Genomic DNA, 23,315 nt, shown 5'->3' on the forward strand with positions numbered 1-23,315 from the left:
GCGGGTACTGTAGCTAGCCTAGCGGGTACTGCAGCTAGCCCTAGTGGGTACTGCAGCTAGCCTAGCGGGTACTGCAGCTAGCCCTAACGGGTACTGCAGCTAGCCCTGACGGGTACTGCAGCTAGCCTAGCGGGTACTGCAGCTAGCCTAGCGGGTACTGCAGCTAGCCCTAGCGGGTACTGCAGCTAGCCCTGACGGGTACTGCAGCTAGCCCTGACGGGTACTGCAGCTAGCCCAGACGGGTACTGCAGCTAGCCCTGGCGGGTACTGCAGCTAGCCCTGGCGGGTACTGCAGCTAGCCCTGGCGGGTACTGCAGCTAGCCCTGGCGGGTACTGCAGCTAGTCCTGGCGGGTACTGCAGCTAGCCCTGGCGGGTACTGCAGCTAGCCCTGGCGGGTACTGCAGCTAGCCCTGGCGGGTACTGCAGCTAGCCCTGGCGGGTACTGCAGCTAGTCCTGGCGGGTACTGCAGCTAGCCCTGGCGGGTACTGCAGCTAGCCCTGGCGGGTACTGCAGCTAGCCCTGGCGGGTACTGCAGCTAGCCCTGGCGGGTACTGCAGCTAGCCCTGGCGGGTACTGCAGCTAGCCCTGGCGGGTACTGCAGCTAGCCTTGCCTGGCGGGTACTGCAGCTAGCCTTGCCTGGCGGGTACTGCAGCTAGCCCTGGCGGGTACTGCAGCTAGCCTTGCCTGGCGGGTACTGCAGCTAGCCTTGCCTGGCGGGTACTGCAGCTAGCCTTGCCTGGCGGGTACTGCAGCTAGCCTTGCCTAGCGGGTACGGCAGCTAGCCTAGCCCAGCCTAGTGGGTACTACTATAGTTAGCCTAGTGCGCACTAAGATATTGCGTTCAAAATAGCCTGCTATGCTATTGCCTTAAAAGTGTGTAATGAGTGTGTTTTTTATGTTGGTTTATCTTTCTCCTGTACATCAGGTATTTTGCACTAGGCCTCCTCTACCATTATAACGGACAGGATTCAGCTGCTCTACAGGTAAACATGCTACTACTGTACACTACCTTAGTTTGAACACGGTGACAGTACCACCATGGCTCTTATATGGCAAGTCAAATCTAATCAAACATGGCCACATCTTAAACTAATGCGTTTTGAGCACCTAGGTCGAAAAGCCCTATAAATCCAATCGATTATCTTGATTATTATTTAATATGAATTGTAATGAAATGACTATGGGGTTGTAAAATACATCTCTCCTCCTGTAGTTGTGGGTGCGGGTAGTGAATGGGGACCTTCAGGACTCTACCAGGGCTGATCTGTATGACTACATTGTGGACTTCCTGAGTTTCTGTTCCAACCCGGACTTGGTGTGGAAATATGCAGACTGGGCCCTGCAGAGAGACCAGACGGTACGTTTCTGCCTGCGTTCCAAATGCCACATTAATCCCTATATTGTATACTACTTTTGACCAGGGCCCTAAGTTCTAGCAGAAACTAAGTAATGATGTCGACTGCCGGCCATTTTGGATATATCCATAAGAGTAAAGAAGACTCTCCTCATTGTAATTATAAGGGTGTTTATCTGTGGTCTCTAGATAGGGGTGCAGATCTTCACCAGGAGGCCGGTGGGTCAGGACCAGGTTAAGGAGCAGAAGGACCAGGTGAACCCAGACGACGTCATCACGTACCTGGGGAAACACAGCCAGGCTCTGCTGCTCTACCTGGAACACCTGGTGCTGGGCCGACGGATACAGGTCCGAACATACACTACATAGGACTTCAGAACATATTCATAACACGTTCATAACATGTTCATAAGGGGTACATAAGAAATGCCATAATTACAGCAGCAGCGTCTAGAATGGGAATACTTCACTTGAAGAGTACCTACTTAGGACTTCATAACCCCTTCATAGGACAACTATAACCCCTTCATAGCACAACTATAACCCCTTCATAGCACAACGATAACCCCTTCATAGCACAACTATAACCCCTTCATAGCACAACTATAACCCCTTCATAGCACAACTATAACCCCTTCATAGCACAACTATAACCCCTTCATAGCACAACTATAACCCCTTCATAGCACAACTATAACCCCTTCATAGCACAACTATAACCCATTCATAGCACAACTATAACCCATTCATAGCACAACTATAACCCCTTCATAGCACAACTATAACCCCTTCATAGCACAACTATAACCCCTTCATAGCACAACTATAACCCCTTCATAGCACAACTATAACCCATTCATAGCACAACTATAACCCATTCATAGCACAACTATAACCCATTCATAGCACAACTATAACCCCTTCATAGCACAACTATAACCCCTTCATAGCACAACTATAACCCCTTCATAGCACAACTATAACCCCTTCATAGCACAACTATAACCCATTCATAGCACAACTATAACCCCTTCATAGCACAACTATAACCCATTCATAAGCAGTACCGAGCATTTACAACGGACGAGACGTAACGATTGTTGACATTAGTTGATTATAACTGTCTTGTCCCTCTCTGCATATTACTCCACGATTTACCTCCTTTCCCTGGTGCTTGTTCTTTACTGCTCTCTGTCTCTCTCTCGCTGTCTGTCTCTCTCTCACTGTTTGTCTGTCTCTCTGTCTCTCTCTTGCTCTCTCACTGTCTGTCTCTCTCTCTCTCTCTCACTGTTTGTCTCTCCCTCACTGTTTGTCTGTCTCTCTGTCTCTCTCTCGCTCTCTCACTGTCTGTCTCTCTCTCGCTCTCTCACTGTCTGTCTCTCTCTCGCTCTCTCACTGTCTGTCTCTCTCTCGCTCTCTCACTGTCTGTCTCTCTCTCGCTCTCTCACTGTCTGTCTCTCTCTCGCTCTCTCGCTGTCTGTCTGTCTGTCTCTCTCTCTCTCTCTCACTGTCTGTCTCTCTCTCGCTGTCTCTCTGTCTGTCTCTCTCTCTCTCTCTCTCTCTCTCTCTCTGTCTACTGTATGTAACTCTGTCTCTCTCTCTCTGTAGAAAGAGAAGCTCCACACCCACCTGGCAGTGCAGTATACAGACAGAGTCCTGTCTCTCCTGTCTCAGTCCCCCACAGTGGACCAACAGGTGTCTATAGCACGGGACAAACTCCAGCTCCTCCTCAGGGAGTCCAGCCTGTACCGCGTCCAACTACTACTGGGTGAGCTGTCCGTTGTCATTGTGTCCCAAATTACACCCTAGTCCGTATACAGTGCATAGGGCTCAGGTCAAAAGTAGTGCACTGCATCAGGAATGGGGTGTAATTTTGTAGGTGGCCAATGTTGTTGATTTTAAACGTTTTAAACGATATTTTAGTGTGATCTAGTCCAGTTGAAGTATTGTTACTGTTTAAACATGAGATAATACCAATACCCCACATTTAGTTTCCTGGCAGAATAATGGGGTCATCCAAAAGGAGATGGTATGAGACATGTAACCAGAGATTGTCTATAACCTACTATAACCCTGCTATTATCCATGATGACATGGCTATAACCAACCATAACCTCTGGCTCCGTCTCCCTCCCTCAGGTAAGATCCAGGAGTGTGACCAGTTGTTTCTGGAGAGAGCCACGCTCCACGGGAAACTAGAGGAGCACGATAAGGCGTTACACATCCTGGTGCACCAGCTCAAAGACTTCCCCGCTGCTGAGGCCTACTGCGTGTGGGGTTCCGCCTCCCGGGACCCGGCCTACCAGCAGCGCCTCTTCCACCTCCTTCTGGAGGTCTATCTGGACCGGGACCTTCCCAGTAGTACCGGCTCCGGGGAGCTGGAGATGGCAGCGGTGGATCTGTTAAACCGACACGGGGAGGTGTTTGACGCTGTGCGCGTGCTGGACCTGCTTCCTGAAGGGTGGTCCCTGCAGCTGCTTCGCCCGTTCCTCGGACGCGCCCTGCGGGGGAGTATGCACGCCTTCCGTACCTCCCAGGTTGCACTGGGGCTGGCGAGGTCAGAGAACCTACAGCTGCAGCACGACAGGGTGAGACTGGAACGACGAGACACACACACACACGTCAAACACGCACACATACAAAATCAAATCACATTTGTTTGGTCACATACACGTGTTTAGCAGATGTTATTGCGGGTGTAGTGAAATGCTTGTGTTTGTAGCTCCAACAGTGCAGTAATATCTAACCATTCAGAACAACACACACACAACTCTGTATTATGTGTTTACTACAAAGGTCTTCTGATTTTTAAATCTTTGTAATTGCTCCTACGTTCTGCTGAGTCATGATGAAGGTGAGATGTAACTCTGGCCATGTTGTCATGTCATCAGTTGAAGCAGAGGAGAAGCCCAGTCCTGGTATCAGAGAAGAAGGGGTGTGTTCTCTGCCACAACACCTTCAGCGAGCCGGACTGTGTGTGTCTTCCAGGAGGCGTGCCCGTACACACACACTGTGCCGCCCAGAGGGTGGTACGAGACTCGCCCACCAAGAGACAACTAGCCAATAGCAACAACCACACATGAAGCCCCTGCCCACCACCACCACCCAAGCCTCGCCCAGAGCCAGTGTGATGGGAGGAGCCTAGCAGCAGCCCGGGCTGTGATTGGTTGCGTCTGGGGGGGTCACATCAGATGATGACTATGGGGGATAAAAGCACAGAGGTTACCATGGCTACCGTGGTCCAGCATAGTGGGAGCAGCCCTGGAGCATACTCAGAAACACAGAGCTGACCACACTTCTCTACTGTGTGTGTGTGTGTGTGTGTGTGTGTGTGTGTGTGTGTGTGTGTGTGTGTGTGTGTGTGTGTGTGTGTGTGTGTGTTCTCGTTCATTTGTGAATGAAGGAAGGAAGGTATTTATTCCAGTGCCTCCATTCATAAACAACAGGGAGACTGATGACCGACTGAGATGTGAATGAAGTTCTACAACAAGAATGAACTCCACATCCATCCATCATGACTCGAAACACATTGAAGTGAAACCTACAGTCTGTCCTGGTCCAGTGCTGAACCCCTCCTCTGCTATGTCTGTCCTGGTCCAGTGCTGAACCCCTCCTCTGCTATGTCTGTCCTGGTCCAGTGCTGAACCCCTCCTCTGCTATGTCTGTCCTGGTCCAGTGCTGAACCTCTGCTATGTCTGTCCTGGTCCAGTGTTGAACCCCTCTGCTATGTCTGTCCTGGTCCAGTGTTGAACCCCTCCTCTGCTATGTCTGTCCTGGTCCAGTGCTGACCCCCTCCTCTGCTATGTCTGTCCTGGTCCAGCGCTGAACCCCCTCCTCTGCTATGTCTGTCCTGGTCCAGTGCTGAACCCCCTCCTCTGCTATGTCTGTCCTGGTCCAGTGCTGAACCCCCTCCTCTGCTATGTCTGTCCTGGTCCAGTGCTGAACCCCCTCCTCTGCTATGTCTGTCCTGGTCCAGTGCTGAACCCCCTCCTCTGCTATGTCTGTCCTGGTCCAGTGCTGAACCCCCTCCTCTGCTATGTCTGTCCTGGTCCAGTGCTGAACCCCTCCTCTGCTATGTCTGTCCTGGTCCAGTGCTGAACCCCTCCTCTGCTATGTCTGTCCTGGTCCAGTGCTGAACCCCTCCTCTGCTATGTCTGTGTAATGGATGTGAAATGGCTAGCTAGTTAGCGGGTACGCGCTAGTAGAGTTTCAATCAGTTATGTCACTTGCTCTGAAACCTAGAAGTAGGGTTGCACCTTGCTCTGCAAGGGCCGTGGCCTTTGTGGCGCGATGGGTAACGATGCTTCGTGGGCGACCGTTGTTGATGTGTGCAGAGGGTCCCTGGTTCGTGCCCGTGTCGGGGCGAGGGGACGGTTTAAAGTTATACTGTTACATCTGTCCTGGTCCAGGCATTAACCTGAGGTGAGCTTGAGTCTATCCCTGGGAAGGGTCTTACTGCAGACCAGTTAGGCACCTCCTCCTTCACTACAGTGGCTCCTCTCTGCTGCTGGTATCTGAGACTGAGCTTGAAGACGATGATTCCCCAAGTGAGGCTGCGTTCACAGCCAGGAGAGTTCCTAAGTGTTGCTAAATGTTCTTCTGTGTTGCACACGCTTTCTCACCCCTCCAACCTGCTCCCCTACCCGAACCTTGTGTCCACACTACTCAAGAACTGTCTCTCTGCCTTCAAGCAAAAAAACAATGGTTTGGTTTTCATTTTGCAAACCAAGGTGGGGTTGAAACATCCAGCTAACCTGATGCTAGCTGGTTTCAGCTCAGACCAGGGCCGTATTCATTAGACACCAAACTGAAGAAAATGGGAGAGGGACGAGCTGAGCCATCTCAAAAAACAAACGTGTTTTCCTTTTCCACTGCAAAACGTTTTGCTTCGGTGTTCCCTGATGAACGTGACCCAGCTCTATGGGACGTGAAATGCTAAAACAGAACAGAAGAATTGGCTAATGTTTCACTAACCAAAGTTACGTTTAACTTGGTCCCAGATCTGTTAGTGCTCATGCCAACTTCATTGCTATTATTCAAGCCAATTATTTTTGGCATGACTATGAGTGACAAGGAGTTGTCATGGTGACACAAACAGACTGGCACTCAGGCTAAGCTATGTCCTATTTATAGAGTTCTCAGCTTTGTATCTGTCCCATTAAGGCGTCAGTGACAGCATGGGCAGCACCATTGAGGCTATCACCATTTTAAAGTAGTACATTTTCTTTTTTTTATGTTTGTAAAAGTGTATCGCTAATATTAGTGATTTACCGCCACCTGCATTGCGTGGGGTCTTGAACCAAATCTTGTTATTTATTGTGGCCACTAGATGGCGGTGATATAGCTTAAATCCATTTACAAACTCAGAAAACCAATTTTGAGGAGGACAATGCTCTGATCATTGACTGATCACTCCCAACTCATAGGAATCCCTGTCCAGTTGACTACTTTAAAATGGTGGAAGCGCTCAGTGGCAAAGTCCATGTAAATAGTGTTATTTCCAAGTAATGAACTCTATACATCTCTATGGTCCTGTCCCAGTTCATGTAGATCAGTGAACAACATGAACAAAGCAAGAAATCAGCCTTTGTATTAACACATTGATTTACAGGGAACCCTTCAATTATGCAACTTAGCCGGTAAAATATTAATTTTTGTACCGACGCGTTAAAACCAGCTGAGCATTTAGTGAACAGGAAAAGGGGAAACGCATTGCAATGCAGTCTATTTGTTTCAATGCTTTAGTTGTTTTGTTCTCACGCTGCTTGCAAGGTTTATAGAAAACTGATTTCTCTGTCAAAAAAAACTATTTTGACTTTTTAAAATGTGTGAAATGTCAAATTTTTGATGGATATTGCAATAGACCATTTGATGAGCACAGACGAAGTGAAACCCCTCTTTCTCACACACACACACACACACAAACTCTCCTTCTCTATGATATCCAGTTATATCCAATTTGTTTCTCTGTTGGTGAAGGGTGTTGTGTGTCTGTCTGTTTCTCAGGTGGCACCCTATTCCCTGTATAATACACTACATTTGACCAGGACCTCTGGCCATTTGGGATGCACCCTCTGTCTTTGGGGATGGAGCTCTGATCAAAACCACGTTTTTATTTAATAATTTTTTAAATTCAGCCTTTAATTCCAAACTCCGTCCTGATCACACCGTAACTGCTACCATGTGAATAGAAACAGCCGGCTATGACTCTACATGTTGTAGATGAGGGTGTTTCTGTCTGGCTCTCTGTTCCCTCCATACTTCACCTCTGCTTTCATTCTCTATTGGCACCGGTTATCTACTTAATGCTCTGTTACTTGATAAAGGAATGAATCACTGTCCTGTTTGAATGAATCACTGTCCTGTTTGAATGAATCACTGTCCTGTTTGAATGAATCACTGTCCGTTACACGATTTGAAGATCAAAATGTTTTTTTAATCATTGGAAGAGGGTGTAGTAGGATGGAAGTGTAGAATACCGGACTGAGCAGTCTTCAAGGTTTTGTTAAACGCCAAAGGTATTGTTCCCATGATATTTGGGGAAAACAAAAATAAAAAATAATCATTCTTGTGTATGTAAAGCCAGTAGCATATTTGTGGGCATGGCTGACTATTCCAGTGGCTGGTTCCATGCACAGTGATTGGCCAGGAGAACTAGGTCAGATGTACCGATTGGACACATTAATCACAGTAACTCCGCCCCCCCAAGAGTGGCACGTTTTGGAGGAGATGATATCAGTGCACAACACCTTTTAACACTGTCTGGCACCCTATTTAGTATGTAGTGTACTACTTTGGACCAGGGCACATAATGGGTGTGGTCAAAAGTAGTGCACTATATAGGACATTGGGTTCCATTTCAGACACCTTCAGTACCATCCATCCTTCTGTATGGTCATCTCTGGATGGATATTCAAAATGGACCCATCCTTTTCCATCACTTCTCAGATCAGTGACGTCTGATTTCAGGATCAGCCTGTTTTTAGATTGCTACATGTTGAATAACACCTTTAACTTTGGTTCCAGGCTTCTGTTAGTGCCTGGATACACATGGGCCCTGGTCTAAAGTAGTGCACTATATAGGGAATGGGGTGTCATTTGCCCTGGTCTAAAGTAGTGCACTATATAGGGAATGGGGTGCCATTTGCCCTGGTCTAAGTAGTGCACTATATAGGGAATGGGGTGTCATTTGCCCTGGTCTAAAGTAGTGCACTATATAGGGAATGGGGTGTCATTTGCCCTGGTCTAAAGTAAAGCACTATATAGGGAATGGGGTGCCATTTGGGATGCAGGGGTTTACTCTGCACAAAGAAGGACTTACTGTCTTCTGCCTTCTCCCTTGACACCAATAACACATCATGTGTATAAACATGACCTTAAACAAACCTACTCTCTGGCTCTCTCCCTTTCTATCTCTCTGTCTCTCTCTCCTGATGTATTTTATAAATATATAGATACTGGTATGTGTATATACTGTATATATAGTAGTTTGTTGCTTTGTAAATCAATGTAGGTGGAATGTACAACCTGTGAAGATGTCCATTTTAATAAACATGACTACATGCTGACATCAGTTGGTTATTAAGAATATATTATATTATTAAGATGTCCATTTTAATAAACATGACTACATGCTGACATCAGTTGGTTATTAAGAATATATTATTACGATGTCCATTTTAATAAACATGACTACATGCAGACATCAGTTGGTGGTTATATTGTAATATGACAAATCGTCATATTACATGAAAGTAGATAAATACAGAAGTACGTAAAGAATCCATCCTGGTCATTGGATCTGATTCTATATGTGACAATAATTTGCAAGAGAGGTTGTGAAGATTTAAAGATTTAAAGACCACTACATTATAAAATGTAATTTACTGTTGAGTCCACCGCCAGATCCACCCATGTTAAAGCAATGTGTCCTTTTACGACTTCTGAAGCAGCATCTCCTTGTTCTGTCTGTGTTACCGTGGCGACGTGAGCATTCTGTCATCCTTCCCTAGAGGAGATACTTCTCTGTAAAGAAACCCGTACAGGACTGGATTAGATCCAAGGCAGCATAGCAGGACGGATTTGTTGTGGACACACACACACACACACACACACACACACACACACACACACACACACACACACACACACACACACACACCTCTGGTTGTGCTGAAGCAGCCTTCACAGTGCACTGTCCCTCTGTGGAGCCAAATACTGTCTCCTACATGGAGGTCTCCTAGAGGACAATGGCACACCTCACACTGTAGAGGAGAGGGAGGGAGATGGTTACATACAGTCTGGGTTCAGAGACAGATTATTAGAATCACATGAATAACTGCCAACTGATTGACTGACTGCCTGACTGCCAACTGATTGACTGATTGACTGCCAACTGATTGACTGACTGCCTACTGATTGACTGCCAACTGATTGACTGACTGCCTGACTGCCAACTGATTATCTGACTGCCTGCCTGACTGCCAACTGATTGACTGACTGCCTGACTGCCAACTGATTATCTGACTGCCTGCCTGACTGCTAACTGATTGACTGACTGCCTACTGATTGACTGCCAACTGATTGACTGACTGCCTGACTGCCAACTGATTGACTGACTGCCTACTGATTAACTGAGTGCCTACTGATTGACTGCCAACTGATTAACTGACTGCCTGCCTGCCTGACTGCCAACTGATTGACTGCCTGCCTACTGATTGACTGACTGCCAACTGATTGACTGACTGCCAGGTGTGTGAAAATGCCACACTATTCCCTATATAGTGCACTACTTTTGACCAGAGCCTATAGGATCCATTGGGCCTGGTCTGAAGTAGTGCAGTTTAAAGAGCTTAGGAGAGGCAATTGGGACACACATAGATATATGTTGAATAGACAGGTGTGTTGCTTTACCTTGAAGCAGGATGAGTGGCTGTAGATCTGTAGATCCTCCAGGATCATGTTGGCTCCAGCCACCATTGGTTTACAGCAGTACGAACACAGCCCCTTGGTCACACTCCTGTATAGTAGAGGGCAGTAGTGAGTTGGGTATAGAGAGAAAACATAGTGACAGCTTTGCTGAGTGCAGAGTTGGCACCTGTGATGTTCAATAAGACAAACACAGTCCTGATACAGTGTTCATTTACACAATATTTTAAAATATTTATTTTAACTGTTCAGACATTGATTTGCTACATGAACACAAAACACATGGCTGACATGTTGGGTATGGACTAGAGAGTAGAGTCTGGGTTGGAGTCAGGACTGACCTGTTGGGTATGGAGAGGAGAGTCTGGGTTGGAGTCAGGACTGACCTATTGGGTATGGAGAGGAGAGTCTGGGTTGGAGTCAGGACTGACCTGTTGGGTATGGAGAGTAGAGTCTGGGTTGGAGTCAGGACTGACCTGTTGGGTATGGAGAGGAGAGTCTGGGTTGGAGTCAGGACTGACCTGTTGGGTATGGAGAGGAGAGTCTGGGTTGGAGTCAGGACTGACCTGTTGGGTATGGAGAGGAGAGTCTGGGTTGGAGTCAGGACTGACCTGTTGGGTATGGAGAGGAGAGTCTGGGTTGGAGTCAGGACTGACCTGTTGGGTATGGAGAGGAGAGTTTGGGTTGGAGTCAGGGAGGGAGGGTCAGGGAGTCTGGTCTCTAAACTGAGAGGAGAGAATGAAGAAGGGTCGTTATGGTGTCGCTGACCCTGCTCAGTCCTGATTCATTTTGGATTTTAGACAAATCTGACAGAGTTGACCAAATCTCCGGACACATCTTATCGGAATCACAATTTTGAGATAAATATTATTTAAAGTCAAGAAAATACATAAAAGAAAATACATAAAATCCTTTTTCAGTTCATATTCCTTATTGACAGTTTTTAGAATTTTAAACACTTTTTTTTGGAGAGTTTGAAATCCGGAGAACGGCATTTCCAGGCATAGATCCAACATGGAAATTAATAATATTGGAAATGTTTAGAGATTTCCAAAAACAAATCTTCCCCCTTATGACAGCCTGGTCTCATAGACTAGACGTAACATAGTAAAAATAATTCCAGGACTCAAATTAGTATGATATGTTACATTGGGTATGGTCACATAAGACAGAAGGTTACTTAAGGCAAAACCCCAAATGTTGCGTGTTCGAATCTCATCATGGACAACTTTAGCATTTTAGCAAATTAGCAACTTCGCAACTACCCTTTACTTTGCAACTACCCTTAAACCTAACTCCTAACCCCAATCTTAACCCTAACCCCTAGCCTAGCTAATGTTATCCACCTAGCTAACATTAGCTTTAGCCACCTAGCCAACGTTAGCCACAACAAATTGGAATTCGTAACATATCATGCATTTAGCAAATTCCTGTTCTGGCTGTGCCGGCTGGAGATTATAAGAGTACATGGCCATTAAGGCCAGATCGTTCTTCAAGATGTTCAAATGTTCATAGATGACCAGCAGGATCAAATAATAATCACAGTGCAGAGTTAAAAAGTAAGAAAAATTTGCAAAATAAGAAAGGAAATAGTAACACAATAAAATAACTGTTCATTATGTCATGACTGAATGCATACTGCCAATCATCAATGTTCATTATGTCATGACTGAATGCAGACTGCCAATCATCAATGTTCATTATGCCATGACTGAATGCATACTGCCAATCATCAATCTTCATTATGCCATGACTGAATGCATACTGCCAATCATCAATGTTCATTATGCCATGACTGAATGCATACTGCCAATCATCAATGTTCATTATGTCATGACTGAATGCATACTGCCAATCATCAATGTTCATTATGTCATGACTGAATGCATACTGCCAATCATCAATGTTCATTATGCCATGACTGAATGCTTACTGCCAATCATCAATGTTCATTATGACAAAAGTACCTGATCTCACTGATTGAAGCTTGGGGCATTGGTGACTCGGTCATTGGAGGTGGTGGTGGTGGTGGTGGTGTTGTTGGAGGTGGTGGTGGTGGTAGAGTTGTTGGAGGTGGTGGTGGTAGAGTTGTTGGAGGTGGTGGTGGTAGAGCTGTTGGTGGTGGTGGTGGTGGTGGAGTTGTTGGAGGTGGTGGTGGTAGAGTTGTTGGTGGTGGTGGTGGTGGTGGAGTTGTTGAAGGTGGTGGTGGTGGTAGAGTTGTTGTTGGAGTTGTTGGTGGGGGTGGTAGAGTTGTTGGAGGTGGTGGTGGTGGTGGAGTTGTTGGAGGTGGTGGTGGAGTTGTTGGTGGTGGTGGAGTTGTTGGAGGTGGTGGTGGTGGAGTTGTTGGGACTGCCGGGGGCTCTTCATCAGTGATATGGGTAATGGCGTGGGGGAGTACTTCTGGAGGGCTCAGTGGGGAGTAGAATAGTTTTTTGGGGGAGGAAAAGACCCTTGCAGTAAAGAGGGACATGGATGGGCTCTTCAGCGTTGAGCTTCTACATGACCACACGGAAATGAAACAAGATTTTTGGTCAGTTACTGTAATACGGCATTAAATAAAAGCTCACATACATAATCAAACTTTAAACTCATGTCAAGTCACTTGTTGTATGTGTCTGACTTACGTGGGGGAGTTTAGAGACTTTGGGGAGGTGCTCCCAGGACTCATGGCTGTCTTGGAGTCTTTCATGCTCTTTGAGGTGGTGCTGGGAGGAGAGGGAAGACAGTCGCGGTTCAGTACACTACTAGGAGGGTCTGACAGTTTTTTTTGTGAGTTTGGTACAATTTTAGTCCCCTGAGTTGGAATTTGGACCTCTTTACCTTAAAATGAAGGACACAGTCTTGGTCTTTGGAGGAAGTGGAGGGCTGAGGTAAAACGAAACAAACGAAAAACACAAATACATTTGTGAGGTAAAGAGACACACCTGTGTGAGAATGACGAAATATGATGAAGATACAGGTAGAGAGTGACCATCAATTAGAGAAAACACTGTGACTACCAAATAGTAGGTATAGACTTAAAGAAAACACTGTGACTAGTAGATAGTAGATATATAGTTAAAGAAAACACTGTGACTACCAGATAGTAGATATAGAGTTAAAGAATACACTGTGACTAGTAGATAGTAGATATATAGTTAGAGAAAACACTGTGACTACCAGATAGTAGATATCTAGTTAAAGAATACACTGTGACTACCAGATAGTAGATATAGAGTTAAAGAATACACTGTGACTACCAGATAGTAGATATATAGTTAGAGAAAACACTGTGACTACCAGATAGTAGATATAGAGTTAAAGAAAACACTGTGACTAGTAGATAGTAGATATATAGTTAAAGAAAACACTGTGACTACCAGATAGTAGATATCTAGTTAAAGAATACACCACAGTGTATTCTTTAACTAGATATCTACTATCTGGTAGTCACAGTGTTTTCTTTAACTATATATCTACTATCTACTAGTCACAGTGTTTTCTTTAACTCTATATCTACTATCTGGTAGTCAAAGTGTTTTCTTTAACTATATATCTACTATCTGGTAGTCACAGTGTTTTATTTAACCATATATCTACTAGTCACAGTGTATTCTTTAACTAGATATCTACTATCTGGTAGTCACAGTGTTTTCTTTAACTCTATATCTACTATCTGGTAGTCACAGTGTTTTCTTTAACTATATATCTACTATCTGGTAGTCACAGTGTTTTATTTAACCATATATCTACTAGTCACAGTGTTTTCTTTAACTATATATCTACTATCTGGTAGTCACAGTGTTTTATTTAACCATATATCTACTAGTCACAGTGTATTCTTTAACTAGATATCTACTATCTGGTAGTCACAGTGTTTTCTTTAACTCTATATATACTATCTGGTAGTCACAGTGTATTCTTTAACTCTATATCTACTATCTGGTAGTCACAGTGTTTTCTTTAACTATATATCTACTAGTCACAGTGTAGTATAGTAGATATATGGTTAAATAAAACACTGTGACTACCAGATAGTAGATATCTAGTTAAAGAATACACTGTGACTACCAGATAGTAGATATATAGTTAAAGAAAACACTGTGACTACCAGATAGTAGATATAGAGTTAAAGAAAACACTGTGACTACCAGATAGTAGATATCTAGTTAAAGAATACACTGTGACTAGTAGATATATGGTTAAATAAAACACTGTGACTACCAGATAGTAGATATATAGTTAAAGAAAACACTGTGACTACCAGATAGTAGATATAGAGTTAAAGAAAACACTGTGACTACCCGATAGTAGATATCTAGTTAAAGAATACACTGTGACTACCAGATAGTAGATATAGAGTTAAAGAATACACTGTGACTACCAGATAGTAGATATATAGTTAGAGAAAACACTGTGACTACCAGATAGTAGATATAGAGTTAAAGAAAACACTGTGACTAGTAGATAGTAGATATATAGTTAAAGAAAACACTGTGACTACCAGATAGTAGATATCTAGTTAAAGAATACACCACAGTGTATTCTTTAACTAGATATCTACTATCTGGTAGTCACAGTGTTTTCTTTAACTATATATCTACTATCTACTAGTCACAGTGTTTTCTTTAACTCTATATCTACTATCTGGTAGTCAAAGTGTTTTCTTTAACTATATATCTACTATCTGGTAGTCACAGTGTTTTATTTAACCATATATCTACTAGTCACAGTGTATTCTTTAACTAGATATCTACTATCTGGTAGTCACAGTGTTTTCTTTAACTCTATATCTACTATCTGGTAGTCACAGTGTTTTCTTTAACTATATATCTACTATCTGGTAGTCACAGTGTTTTATTTAACCATATATCTACTAGTCACAGTGTTTTCTTTAACTATATATCTACTATCTGGTAGTCACAGTGTTTTATTTAACCATATATCTACTAGTCACAGTGTATTCTTTAACTAGATATCTACTATCTGGTAGTCACAGTGTTTTCTTTAACTCTATATCTACTATCTGGTAGTCACAGTGTATTCTTTAACTCTATATCTACTATCTGGTAGTCACAGTGTTTTCTTTAACTATATATCTACTAGTCACAGTGTAGTATAGTAGATATATGGTTAAATAAAACACTGTGACTACCAGATAGTAGATATCTAGTTAAAGAAAACACTGTGACTACCAGATAGTAGATATAGAGTTAAAGAAAACACTGTGACTACCAGATAGTAGATATCTAGTTAAAGAATACACTGTGACTAGTAGATATATGGTTAAATAAAACACTGTGACTACCAGATAGTAGATATATAGTTAAAGAAAACACTGTGACTACCAGATAGTAGATATATAGTTAAAGAAAACACTGTGACTACCCGATAGTAGATATCTAGTTAAAGAATACACTGTGACTAGTAGATATATGGTTAAATAAAACACTGTGACTACCAGATAATAAATATACTCCTTTTAGACAAAAAACAAATAACTTTCTTCTGAAACTCATCAGTCTATTCTTGCTCTGAGAAATGAAGGCTATTCAATGTGAGAAATTGCCAAGAAACTGAAGATCTCGTACAATACTGTGTACTACTCCCTTCACAGAACAGCACAAACTGGCTCTAACCAGAATAGAAAGAGGAGTGGGAGGCTCCGGTGCACAATTGAGCAAGAGGACAAGTACATTAGAGTGTCTAGTTTGAGAAACGGACACCTCACAAGTCGTCAACTGGCAGCTTCATTAAATAGTACCCGCAAAACACCAGTCTCAACGTCAACAGTGAAGAGGCGACTCCGGGATGCTGGCCTTCTAGGCAGGAATGCTGCTAAGATAAACATAATGAAAATGTACCTCTTGGTCAGATGGTTGACTGGGGTGCTAGGGCTGGCAGGATTGGGCTGGCCCACCTCAGACTGCAGGCTGTGGTTAGCATCAAACAGACAGAGGGAGATGGATGTTAGAGAGAGAGAATTCTACCAAATGTGATATTGTCAAATCATTTAGATGTTTGACATTGGTAAACTTCTTACCATGGTGACAGTGTCAGTAGATTTGAGACAGCTCAGAACCTCTCCACACTGTGTGTATGTGTGTGTGTGTGTGTGTGTGTGTGTGTGTGTGTGTGTGTGTGTGTGTGTGTGTGTGTGTGTGTGTGTAGTGTGTGTGTGTGTGTGTGTGTGTGTGTGTGTGTGTGTGTGTGTGTGTGTGTGTGTGTGTGTGTGTGTGTGTGTGTGTGTGTGTGTGTGTGTGTGTAGTGTGTGTGTGTGTGTAGTGTGTGTGGTGTGTGTGTGTGTGTGTGTGTGTGTGTGTACTCGTGTATGTGTGTCTCTAAGGATGCGTGTGTTTTTGTGTGTGTGTCCCACTTACTCCACTAGCTCCTCCTCCTCCTCCACGCTGCGTCTGATCCAGCTGTTGTCTTTCAGCAGACTGGTCTTCTTCCTGCTGCTGTCAGCTATGTTCTGACTGGCACTCATCTCCTTACTCCATCTGACAGGCTTAGACTTCTGACTGAAAACAGACATGGTAGAAAGCAGGCGAGGATGTTCCAATCTGTGCTAGAAGAAAAATGAAACGTAACAAAGATATTGGTGTGATGAACACTCACACACCTGGGTCACCTGCTACGTTCCAACATTCCAATTACCTGTCCTGAGGACAGACCTGAATGTGGATGTATCTGTTCTATGATGACCGCTTCCTGATGTGGTTAAGAATGGCATGCTAGATGGTATGTTTGATTAAGCAATAATGTTCAACACATTATTATGATTGAACAATCACAAACTTAACTGGTTGAGAACAACAGACTTTGGTTCCATGTAGCTTAATAGTGTTGCTAGGGCTTAATAGTGTTGCTAGGGCTTAATAGTGTTGCTATGGCTTAATAGTGTTGTTAGGGCTTAATAGTGTTGTTAGGGCTTAATAGTGTTGCTATGACTTAATAGTGTTGTTAGGGCTTAATAGTGTTGCTATGACTTAATAGTGTTGTTAGAGCTTAATAGTGTTGTTAGAGCTTAATAGTGTTGTTAGGGCTTAATAGTGTTGTTAGGGCTTAATAGTGTTGCTATGACTTAATAGTGTTGTTAGGGCTTAATAGTGTTGTTAGGGCTTAATAGTGTTGTTAGGGCTTAATAGTGTTGTTAGGGCTTAATAGTGTTGCTATGACTTAATAGTGTTGTTAGGGCTTAATAGTGTTGCTATGGCTTAATAGTGTTGTTAGGGCTTAATAGTGTTGCTATGGCTTAATAGTGTTGTTAGGGCTTAATAGTGTTGCTATGGCTTAATAGTGTTGTTAGGGCTTAATAGTGTTGCTATGGCTTAATAGTGTTGTTAGAGCATAATAGTGTTGCTATGACTTAATTGTGTTGTTAGGGCTTAATAGTGTTGATATGGCTTAATAGTGTTGCTATGGCTTAATAGTGTTGTTAGGGCTTAATAGTGTTGCTATGGCTTAATAGTGTTGTTAGGGCTTAATAGTGTTGCTATGACGTAATAGTGTTGTTAGAGCTTAATAGTGTTGCTATGACTTAATAGTGTTGTTAGGGCATAATAGTGTTGTTAGGGCATAATAGTGTTGCTATGACTTAATAGTGTTGTTAGAGCATAATAGTGTTGCTATGACTTAATAGTGTTGTTAGGGCTTAATAGTGTTGTTAGGGCATAATAGTGTTGCTATGACTTAATAGTGTTGTTAGGGCTTAATAGTGTTGTTAGGGCATAATAGTGTTGCTATGACCTAATAGTGTTGTTAGGGCATAATAGTGTTGCTATGACTTAATAGTGTTGTTAGGGCATAATAGTGTTGCTATGACTTAATAGTGTTGTTAGGGCATAATAGTGTTGTTAGAGCTTAATAGTGTTGTTAGAGCATAATAGTGTTGCTATGACTTAATAGTGTTGTTAGGGCTTAATAGTGTTGCTAGTGTAACGGATGTGAAATGGCTAGCTAGTTAGCGGGTACGCGCTAGTAGCGTTTCAATCAGTTACGTCACTTGCTCTGAAACCTAGAAGTAGGGTTGCACCTTGCTCTGCAAGGGCCGTGGCCTTTGTGGAGCGATGGGTAACGATGCTTCGTGGGCGACCGTTGTTGATGTGTGCAGAGGGTCCCTGGTTCGCGCCCTGGTCGGGGCGAGGGGACGGTTTAAAGTTATACTGTTACATTGGTGCCGTGACCCGGATCACTGGTTGCTGCGGAAAAGAAGGAGGTTGAAAGGGGGGTGAGTGTAACGGATGTGAAATGGCTAGCTAGTTAGCGGGTACGCGCTAGTAGCGTTTCAATCAGTTACGTCACTTGCTCTGAAACCTAGATGTAGGGTTTCCCCTTGCTCTGCAAGGGCCGCGGCCTTTGTGGAGCGATGGGTAACGATGCTTCGTGGGCGACCGTTGTTGATGTGTGCAGAGGGTCCCTGGTTCGCACCCGGGTCGGGGCGAGGGGACGTACTAAAGTTATACTGTTACACTATGACTTAATAGTGTTGTTAGGGCATAATAGTGTTGCTATGACTTAATAGTATTGTTAGGGCATAATAGTGTTGCTATGACTTAATAGTGTTGTTAGGGCATAATAGTGTTGCTATGACTTAATAGTGTTGTTAGGGCTTAATAGTGTTGTTAGAGCATAATAGTGTTGTTAGGGCTTAATAGTGTTGTTAGGGCTTAATAGTGTTGTTATGGCTTAATAGTGTTGTTAGGGCTTAATAGTGTTGTTAGGGCTTAATAGTGTTGTTAGGGCTTAATAGTGTTGTTAGAGCATAATAGTGTTGTTAGGGCTTAATAGTGTTGTTAGGGCTTAATAGTGTTGTTAGGGCTTAATAGTGTTGTTAGGGCTTAATAGTGTTGCTATGGCTTAATAGTGTTGTTAGGGCTTAATAGTGTTGCTATGACTTAATAGTGTTGTTAGGGCTTAATAGTGTTGTTAGAGCTTAATAGTGTTGTTAGGGCTTAATAGTGTTGTTAGAGCTTAATAGTGTTGTTAGAGCTTAATAGTGTTGTTAGGGCTTAATAGTGTTGCTATGGCTTAATAGTGTTGTTAGAGCATAATAGTGTTGTTAGAGCTTAATAGTGTTGTTAGAGCTTAATAGTGTTGTTAGAGCTTAATAGTGTTGTTAGAGCTTAATAGTGTTGTTAGAGCTTAATAGTGTTGTTAGGGCTTAATAGTGTTGTTAGAGCTTAATAGTGTTGTTAGAGCTTAATAGTGTTGTTAGGGCTTAATAGTGTTGTTAGGGCTTAATAGTGTTGTTAGAGCTTAATAGTGTTGTTAGGGCTTAATAGTGTTGCTATGGCTTAATAGTGTTGTTAGAGCATAATAGTGTTGCTATGGCTTAATAGTGTTGTTAGGGCTTAATAGTGTTGTTAGGGCATAATAGTGTTGTTAGAGCTTAATAGTGTTGTTAGAGCTTAATAGTGTTGTTAGAGCTTAATAGTGTTGCTATGACTTAATAGTGTTGTTAGGGCTTAATAGTGTTGTTAGAGCATAATAGTGTTGCTATGGCTTAATAGTGTTGCTATGACTTAATAGTGTTGATATGACTTAATAGTGTTGCTATGACTTAATAGTGTTGTTAGAGCATAATAGTGTTGCTATGACTTAATAGTGTTGTTAGGGCTTAATAGTGTTGTTAGAGCATAATAGTGTTGCTATGGCTTAATAGTGTTGCTATGACTTAATAGTGTTGCTATGACTTAATAGTGTTGCTATGACTTAATAGTGTTGTTAGAGCATAATAGTGTTGCTATGACTTAATAGTGTTGTTAGGGCTTAATAGTGTTGCTATGACTTAATAGTGTTGTTAGGGCATAATAGTGTTGCTATGACTTAATAGTGTTGTTAGGGCTTAATAGTGTTGTTAGAGCTTAATAGTGTTGTTAGGGATTAATAGTGTTGCTATGACTTAATAGTGTTGTTAGGGCTTAATAGTGTTGTTAGAGCATAATAGTGTTGTTAGGGATTAATAGTGTTGCTATGACTTAATAGTGTTGTTAGGGCTTAATAGTGTTGTTAGAGCATAATAGTGTTGTTAGAGCATAATAGTGTTGCTATGGCTTAATAGTGTTGCTATGACTTAATAGTGTTGCTATGACTTAATAGTGTTGCTATGACTTAATAGTGTTGTTAGAGCATAATAGTGTTGCTATGACTTAATAGTGTTGTTAGGGCTTAATAGTGTTGCTATGACTTAATAGTATTGTTAGGGCATAATAGTGTTGCTATGACTTAATAGTGTTGTTAGGGCATAATAGTGTTGCTATGACTTAATAGTGTTGTTAGGGCTTAATAGTGTTGTTAGAGCATAATAGTGTTGTTAGGGCTTAATAGTGTTGTTAGGGCTTAATAGTGTTGTTAGAGCATAATAGTGTTGTTAGGGCTTAATAGTGTTGTTAGAGCTTAATAGTGTTGTTATGGCTTAATAGTGTTGTTAGGGCTTAATAGTGTTGTTAGGGCTTAATAGTGTTGTTAGGGCTTAATAGTGTTGTTAGAGCATAATAGTGTTGTTAGGGCTTAATAGTGTTGTTAGGGCTTAATAGTGTTGTTAGGGCTTAATAGTGTTGTTAGGGCTTAATAGTGTTGCTATGGCTTAATAGTGTTGTTAGGGCTTAATAGTGTTGCTATGACTTAATAGTGTTGTTAGGGCTTAATAGTGTTGTTAGAGCTTAATAGTGTTGTTAGGGCTTAATAGTGTTGTTAGAGCTTAATAGTGTTGTTAGGGCTTAATAGTGTTGCTATGGCTTAATAGTGTTGTTAGAGCATAATAGTGTTGCTATGGCTTAATAGTGTTGTTAGGGCTTAATAGTGTTGTTAGGGCATAATAGTGTTGTTAGAGCTTAATAGTGTTGTTAGAGCTTAATAGTGTTGTTAGAGCTTAATAGTGTTGCTATGACTTAATAGTGTTGTTAGGGCTTAATAGTGTTGTTAGAGCATAATAGTGTTGCTATGGCTTAATAGTGTTGCTATGACTTAATAGTGTTGCTATGACTTAATAGTGTTGCTATGACTTAATAGTGTTGTTAGAGCATAATAGTGTTGCTATGACTTAATAGTGTTGTTAGGGCTTAATAGTGTTGCTATGACTTAATAGTGTTGTTAGGGCATAATAGTGTTGCTATGACTTAATAGTGTTGTTAGGGCTTCATAGTGTTGTTAGAGCTTAATAGTGTTGTTAGGGATTAATAGTGTTGCTATGACTTAATAGTGTTGTTAGGGCTTAATAGTGTTGTTAGAGCATAATAGTGTTGTTAGGGATTAATAGTGTTGCTATGACTTAATAGTGTTGTTAGGGCTTAATAGTGTTGTTAGAGCATAATAGTGTTGTTAGAGCATAATAGTGTTGCTATGGCTTAATAGTGTTGCTATGACTTAATAGTGTTGCTATGACTTAATAGTGTTGCTATGACTTAATAGTGTTGTTAGAGCATAATAGTGTTGCTATGACTTAATAGTGTTGTTAGGGCTTAATAGTGTTGCTATGACTTAATAGTGTTGTTAGGGCATAATAGTGTTGCTATGACTTAATAGTGTTGTTAGAGCATAATAGTGTTGCTATGACTTAATAGTGTTGTTAGGGCTTAATAGTGTTGTTAGGGCATAATAGTGTTGCTATGACTTAATAGTGTTGTTAGAGCATAATAGTGTTGCTATGACTTAATAGTGTTGCTATGGCTTAATAGTGTTGCTATGACTTAATAGTGTTGTCTATGACTTAATAGTGTTGTTAGAGCTTAATAGTGTTGCTATGACTTAATAGTGTTGTTAGAGCTTAATAGTGTTGCTATGACTTAATAGTGTTGTTAGAGCTTAATAGTGTTGCTATGACTTAATAGTGTTGTTAGAGCATAATAGTGTTGCTATGACTTAATAGTGTTGTTAGGGCTTAATAGTGTTGTTAGGGCTTAATAGTGTTGCTATGGCTTAATAGTGTTGCTATGACTTAATAATGTTGTTAGAGCTTAATAGTGTTGCTATGGCTTAATAGTGTTGCTATGACTTAATAGTGTTGTTAGAGCTTAATAGTGTTGCTATGGCTTAATAGTGTTGTTAGGGCTTAATAGTGTTGCTATGACTTAATAGTGTTGTTAGGGCTTAATAGTGTTGCTATGACTTAATAGTGTTGTTAGAGCTTAATAGTGTTGCTATGACTTAATAGTGTTGTTAGGGCTTAATAGTGTTGCTATGACTTAATAGTGTTGTTAGAGCTTAATAGTGTTGTTAGAGCTTAATAGTGTTGCTATGACTTAATAGTGTTGCTATGACTTAATAGTGTTGTTAGGGCTTAATAGTGTTGCTATGACTTAATAGTGTTGTTAGGGCTTAATAGTGTTGCTATGACTTAATAGTGTTGTTAGAGCTTAATAGTGTTGCTATGGCTTAATAGTGTTGTTAGGGCTTAATAGTGTTATGGCTTGCACCTTATTGAGAACTGTGATAACAGAACACTAACCATGCCATAGCCTTTCCTGAACAAATAAAGTTAAAGATCTCAGAAAAACACACAGGGATACAGAAATCCCAGCTACCAACTGCTCTCAATGATGCATCTCTCAATCAATATCATGTAAGACCATTTCAAACTGTGAAACTCAACAATGGTATGAGACCACTAACAAAGATGTACCCCCTTGATAGAAAATTATAGATGTGTCTGTTTAACTCACCGTGAAGAAGACCAGTGTTCACAATAGTGGCTGATGATCGTGGATTTTAGTATTTTCTCTGTCTCTCCGTCTCTCTCTCTCTCTCTCTTTCTCTCTCTCTCTCTCTCTCTCTCTCTCTCTCTGTTTCTCTCTCTCTCTCTCTCTCTCTCTGTCTCTCTCTCTCTCTCTCTCTGTCTCTCTCTCTCTCTCTCTCTCTCTTTCTCTCTCTGTCTCTGTCTTTCTCGCTCTCTGTCTCTCTGTCTCTCTCTCTCTCCGTCTCTCTCTGTCTCTCTCTCTCTCTGTCTGTCTCTCTCTCTCTCTCTATCTTTCTCTCTGTCTCTCTCTGTCTCTGTCTCTCTCTGTCTCTGTCTTTCTCGCTCTCTGTCTCTCTGTCTCTCTCTCTCTCTCTC

At 42.2% G+C, this 23,315-nt stretch overlaps 2 protein-coding genes across 5 annotated transcripts in view; one reads left to right on the forward strand and one right to left on the reverse strand.

Moving 5' to 3' along the window:
• The window catches only part of LOC129860132 (transforming growth factor-beta receptor-associated protein 1 homolog), a 25,395-nt gene extending 16,400 nt beyond the window's left edge, over nucleotides 1–8,995 (forward strand). For all 3 annotated transcript variants that reach the window (XM_055930455.1, XM_055930454.1, XM_055930453.1), the window contains exons 7-12: nucleotides 929–986; nucleotides 1,217–1,360; nucleotides 1,547–1,705; nucleotides 2,966–3,125; nucleotides 3,497–3,945; nucleotides 4,249–8,995. In XM_055930455.1, coding sequence (XP_055786430.1) covers nucleotides 929–986; nucleotides 1,217–1,360; nucleotides 1,547–1,705; nucleotides 2,966–3,125; nucleotides 3,497–3,945; nucleotides 4,249–4,440 — 1,162 coding nt within the window. In that variant the 3' untranslated portion in view covers nucleotides 4,441–8,995. The remainder of the gene's footprint in view (nucleotides 1–928; nucleotides 987–1,216; nucleotides 1,361–1,546; nucleotides 1,706–2,965; nucleotides 3,126–3,496; nucleotides 3,946–4,248) is intronic.
• Nucleotides 8,975–23,028, reverse strand: LOC129860169 (uncharacterized). 2 transcript variants are annotated; one of them, XM_055930538.1, is made up of 10 exons: nucleotides 22,927–23,028; nucleotides 16,645–16,827; nucleotides 16,129–16,197; nucleotides 13,106–13,150; nucleotides 12,910–12,990; nucleotides 12,253–12,780; nucleotides 10,627–11,010; nucleotides 10,271–10,376; nucleotides 9,519–9,621; nucleotides 8,975–9,382 (listed from the first exon to the last, which is right to left on the reverse strand). In XM_055930538.1, the coding sequence occupies exons 2-10, from the start codon at nucleotides 16,797–16,799 to the stop codon at nucleotides 9,366–9,368; spliced, it is 1,488 nt and encodes a 495-aa protein (XP_055786513.1). In that variant the 5' UTR covers nucleotides 16,800–16,827; nucleotides 22,927–23,028; the 3' UTR covers nucleotides 8,975–9,365. The 2 variants fall into 2 exon arrangements, with proteins under 2 accessions (XP_055786513.1, XP_055786512.1); XM_055930537.1 differs by having other exon boundaries at nucleotides 16,645–16,832.
• Nucleotides 23,029–23,315: the final 287 nt, after the last annotated feature.

The sequence above is a fragment of the Salvelinus fontinalis genome, chromosome 7 (assembly GCF_029448725.1).
Source record: "Salvelinus fontinalis isolate EN_2023a chromosome 7, ASM2944872v1, whole genome shotgun sequence".
Lineage (NCBI taxonomy): Eukaryota > Metazoa > Chordata > Actinopteri > Salmoniformes > Salmonidae > Salvelinus > Salvelinus fontinalis.

Bases quoted from the DNA above. Each gene is read 5' to 3' on its own strand.
- LOC129860169 (XM_055930538.1), bottom strand. From the start codon at position 16,799: ATGTCTGTTTTCAGTCAGAAGTCTAAGCCTGTCAGATGGAGTAAGGAG. The intron at 11,011-12,252 runs GTACTTTTGTCA...CTCTCCTCTCAG, and splicing joins GCTTCAATCAGTGAGATCAG to TTTAGAGACCAGACTCCCTG. The intron at 10,377-10,626 runs GTCAGTCCTGAC...TCTACTATACAG, and splicing joins CTCCTCTCCATACCCAACAG to GAGTGTGACCAAGGGGCTGT.